General features: G+C 64.6%; 1 protein-coding gene across 1 annotated transcript; it reads left to right on the forward strand.

Moving 5' to 3' along the window:
- Window positions 1-3,595: 3,595 nt before the first annotated feature.
- On the forward strand, window positions 3,596-4,447 carry LOC108782493 (uncharacterized). The gene has a single exon (XM_018550775.1). It carries the CDS (start codon window positions 3,596-3,598, stop codon window positions 4,445-4,447), a length of 852 nt encoding a protein of 283 aa, XP_018406277.1.
- The last annotated feature ends 493 nt before the right edge of the window (window positions 4,448-4,940 follow it).

Genomic DNA, 4,940 nt, shown 5'->3' on the forward strand with positions numbered 1-4,940 from the left:
GACGAGGGTGCTCCCTCACGCGGAGGTGCCTGCGGCTGGGTGCTCCTGGCCGCAGGAGGACCCCATGCGGCAGGAAGATGTCCTCCAGGATGAGTACCATTGCACCAGGGGTACCGGCGTCGGGGATCGTTCCACGGGTTGCCCCATTGCACTATGGCGTCGGTTCTCCCTAGGGAAAGCCCATTGGACGGAGGACGAAGAGCCGGTTGGGCCGCTGCCTGTTGGCGCCGTTCCTTCGTGGCGGATGCGGGCTCACGGGGGACTCTTCACCCGCGGGCTCGTAGGGGTGGGTGGAGGGGCCGCTCGGAGCTTTCCGAGGACGGGCCCTTTCGCCGACCCGTGGGTGAAGTCTCCTAGGTTTCTCCTTGGAGGCCCTGGGAGACTTCGGGGACGTGGACGCGGGATCGCGGGGATTCCGGACTTTTCCGGTCTCCCCGGAGGAACCGCGGGGGTGAGCGACGGGGCCGCGCGGGTCTCTCCGTGTCGGCCCCCTCGCTCGATCGGGGAGGGGTGACGCGGTCTTGTCGGGGGTGGCCGGTGGGCCGTCCTCTTCTCGATGGGACCGTGGAGGCGGGCGGTGGTGCCACGCGGATCTTTCCGTGTCGGCCCCCTCGCCCGCTCGTGGGAGATAGTTGACGCGGTGCCGGGGGGACTTCGGAATGCCGAGTCTCTTTCGGTGCCGTGGGGAGGAGTGCGGGGGCCGCTCGGATCTTTCCGTGTCGGCCCCCCCACTCGCCCGTGGTGGGGCTGCGTGGCCGCTTGGCGGCGGTCCCGCGGTCCCTGTCGGCGGTGTCGTTGGGAACCCTAGGGTTTCCGGCGGCATCGTCGGCGGACGTAAGTACCCCCCGTCCACCGACGGTGTCTTTAAAAGGTGGACGGGGGGAAGGCGTTTGCCTCCCAACGGGAGTTGAAATCCCCGCGGGAGGTGTGCTGGTCGCCATGGCGGGGAGGGCGCGGGGAAGGCACCAACCCTTCGCCCAAACTGTCCATGGGGCCCCCCGGGTGGCGCCACCCGCGGCGGTGCCTCCCTGGTCGGAGGGGGAAGGACCCCTGAAAGCAGCGGGCTTTGCGGCCCGTTGTGAGTAAGGGGCTGGAGCCCAGTGGCCCGGTTGAGTATCTCCCGGGCCCCGAGGCATAAACAGTCCCCCGGGGGAACTCGGGGCCTCGCATAGGTTACGTCTCTGTGCGAGGAGGGTATACCCTGACTGTCGAGCCGTCGCGGGGAGTGGGATAAATCCCAAAAATGACTTCTTTTAATAAACTGTATGAATGGGAACGAGCAAATGTTAGAATGATAGACTTGGATCTCTCCAAGAAGGAGATTAAAGAAATCCGGGAGTGGCGCCTTAGCCCGAAGGGTAAACTCCCTTCGACCGTGGCGCGCGTCCATACGAGGGGCGGCGTGGAGTTGTACTCCTTGGAGGGCCCGCGGCGCCTGGGTCGTCTGAAGAATATAGATTCGTCGGACTCCTCGGGCGTCCGGTTCGTGAGGAAGAAGGGGAAGGGGAGGGCGAGGAGGCAGCTGAATGCCCCCTCGACTTCCTCTTCCTCTGTCGAGGGGGGAGGAGCCCCCGGAAGACCTTCCGCTGGAGGAGGATCTCCGGGGGTGCGTGATTGCAGGCCTGGGGAAGGTGTTCTCCGGACCTGCAGTTACGCGGGTGTATTAAAGCATAGGGCGCGGGGGATTCTCACCGAAGAGAATCCCTCGCCCTCCTTGCTTAGACTCAGGGGCGGGTCAAAGGGGAGGGAGGACTCCGACTCGGAAGCCTCGATGGCCTCCATGGAGGTGTCCTCCGTGGCGTCGTCGACGGCGGCGAGGCCGGGTCCTCTCTCTTCGAAGGTGAAGACTCGCATGGCTACGCGGAGTTCGCAGCCATCGCCCGGTGCGTCGGGGACGGAACGGGCGGTGGACAAAAGAACTCGGGATGAGTGCAGTGCCTCCTCGGAGGAGGATCAGGTTAATTCTCCGAAGAGATCCGCCGCTGCGAGCACCGCCCTGACTCTGCTGTACGGCTCCTCCGGGGAGGAGGAGGCGCGGGCGGCTCCGGCCCCCGCGGGGGAGGCCGCTGGTGGGCCTTCCTCTCGGGAGTTGACGAAGAGAAAGCCGGGCAGGCCCGCGGTCGTGGAGGGCCACGTGGGCCAGTTCACGGCCGAAATGCGGGCCCAGCGGCAGCGTGAAAAGGAAGCTGAGAAGAGATGGCAGATATGTTGCCGACCCTTCCCAGCCTCCCAAAAGTGCGCGCAACAGAAAGCGCCTACGGGACGCGGAAGACAGAGCCTATGGCCTTGCCCTGGAGCCGGCGGGCGCTGTCATGATGGCGGCATTGGAATCTCTCGACACCATTGCAAAAGGGATTGAGAGATCCAAAAATATCAAATGGGACATCGTTGGCTCTTTATGGGAGTCCCTCACGGAAGCCACGGCGGCCGTGGGAGTCCTTGCTGACCAGGCCCAGATGAGGAAGGAGCTGAGGTGTCAGCTCATGGAGCTCATAAAGACTAATAGGGAGCTCCGAGAGTGTAACGAAAGGCTCTTGATTAGGATCAAGGACCTTGAGGAGATCTCTCTTCTCAAGGTTCTTGATCCTAATCAAGAGAGGGGCCGGAACGCCGGATGGGGAGTTCGGCGCTCCATCTCCCAGGCTCGGGATGTACGGGACGTGGCTGCGGAGGCGCCACTTCCTCAACGCTTGAGGAGCGTGAAGGGCAGGAGCGGGGTTGAGGGGGAGCCCTCACTCTTATCCCCCTTCTTAGAAGAAGGGATGGACACGGGCCTCTCTGGTCTGGAAATGGACCTGCCGGCGGTATGGAGACCGCCGCTAAAGGAGAGGTCCAGACGATTGGATGCGCCCCCGGGAATGGTGGTCGAGGTGGTGACCGGTGCGAAGGAGTCGGCCGATCACCGCCTCCCAGCCTTGCCCTGTGTTAATGAGAGAGGTGGCTTCCAGGGGAAGTCTGCAAAGTCCAACCCTGGAGACAGGAAGAAGAAAAGAAAGGCCACCAGATCCCGTAGGCGGGGTGCCTCTCCCGGAGAAGGAGAGGCGTCCTCCCCTGGAGAGGGGGAGGATGTCCTTTCACGTCTGATGGGACGAAGGCTCAAGAACCTTTTGGGTCCACTAATGAGCCGTCTCTCTCGCATGGAGAGCAGACTGGAGGGGGAGGTGGGGTCCTCCCGCACCCCTGCACAGAGGAAGGCGCGCGCTGAGGCGAAGAGGAGACAGAGACAAAGAAGGAAAGAGATTGGTGCCTCCGGATCCTTCGCCCCTGTCCCTGGTTGGGGGGTCGTGGGTGCCGGGCCTGTGTCTGGCGTCGAGCCGATTTAGGCCGAGGCGCCGACTAGCGGTGCGCGTTCTCTTCCCGCTGGAGGGAAGAGGGCTGCGACTAGGTCGGCGCCTAGGGAAGAAGCCCCCTGGACAATGGTGCAGTCCAGGGGGCTCGGAGGAGGGATGCCAGACGGGCTCCCTCCCCCGAGGCACGGAAGAAGAAGGGTAATGCGGGGGGGGCGACCTCCTCGGAGAGCAAGAGAGTCTCTCTGAGGAGGCCGAGAACCGCCGCCGTGGTTTTGACGGCTCCTCCCGGGGGGTATGCAGACGCCATGAAAAGGGTGAAGTCCGCGGTCCCCTTGGAGGAGCTAGGTATCACGGATCTCCGGGCCCGGAGGGCTATCACTGGCGCTCTGGTTTTGGAGGTTCGTGGTACGGAAGGTGCCGCCAAGGCTGCCCGCCTGGCGGACAGGATGGGTGAAGTCTTCGCGGGATGCGAGGGAATCAAGGTCTCGCGTCCCGTGAGGACGGCCGAGCTCCGTGTCTCGGGCCTTGACGACTCGGTGATTGCCGAGGAAGTGGCGGTTGCCGTGTCGTCGGTCGGGGCCTGCGCCGTTGAGGATGTTAAGGTGGAAGACATTAAGATGTCTCCCTCCGGCATGGGGACGGCATGGGTGAGATGCCCTGTTGAAGCGGCGAAGCCCCTCACGGACCAGGGAAGGGTCCGTGTGGGGTGGGTAAATGCTAGGGTGCAGCTCCTACCGGTGCGCCCACTCCAATGCTTTAGATGCTTGGAGATGGGCCACATCAGGGCGAGCTGCACCTGCGACGCTGATAGGTCCGGCGTTTGCTACAGGTGCGGGGTGGCCGGTCACCTTGCGGCCTCATGCTTGGAGGCCGCGAGGTGTCCATCCTGCGCCGAGTCGGGCCTGTCGGCGTCGCACAGGATCGGTTCAGTCCCTTCGTGCAGGACAGCGAAGGGACCAAAGAAGAAGGGCGGTGGCAGCGGGGGTGCAGGTTCGGCCGCGGTGCGGGCCCCCTCCACTCCCGCTGCCGCGAAGTCGCGTGGTGGCGGGGCGGCTACGGCGATGGACACTAAGTCCGTCCCCGTGGTCTCCCTGTCCCGTATAGATGCCCCCGTGCCCTCCGGCCTCGTTGAGGCCATGGAGGTCACCGAGGAGTGAGCCGTCGGGGGGAGGGCGGTCTCGCTTGCGGAGTAATGGCCAGCGGGACTACCCTCCTCCAGGCTAATGTTGGCCACTCTTCGTCAAGACAGGCTATGTTCTGTCAGTGCCTGGCGGAGAGTGGCGCGGGCCTGGGGCTCGTCGCTGACCCATACCACATTCCTGAGAACCACCCACACTGGGCGGCGGACGTGGATGGGTTGGCGGCGATCTATTGGGGCCACGGCGGCGGCTCCCCGCCCATGTTTCTATTGGAGGCAGGGCTGGGATTCGTCGCCGTAGAGTGGGGTGGCACCCACGTGATGTCGTGCTACCTCGTGCCCAGCCTACTTCTGGCTGAGTACGAGGTGGCACTGGGGCGCATGGGGGACTGCTTGCGCAGATTCTACCGGCGCCCCTGGATCGTTGGGGGGGACTTCAACGCTCACTCGAGCGCGTGGGGCTCCCCCCGTACAAACGCGAGGGGCGAGGAGGTGGAGGAGTGGGCGAGGAG

The sequence above is a fragment of the Cyphomyrmex costatus genome, unplaced genomic scaffold (genome assembly GCF_001594065.2).
Source record: "Cyphomyrmex costatus isolate MS0001 unplaced genomic scaffold, Ccosl1.0 scaffold1289, whole genome shotgun sequence".
Classification (NCBI taxonomy): domain Eukaryota; kingdom Metazoa; phylum Arthropoda; class Insecta; order Hymenoptera; family Formicidae; genus Cyphomyrmex; species Cyphomyrmex costatus.

Bases quoted from the DNA above. Each gene is read 5' to 3' on its own strand.
- LOC108782493 (XM_018550775.1), top strand. From the start codon at position 3,596: ATGAAAAGGGTGAAGTCCGCGGTCCCCTTGGAGGAGCTAGGTATCACG.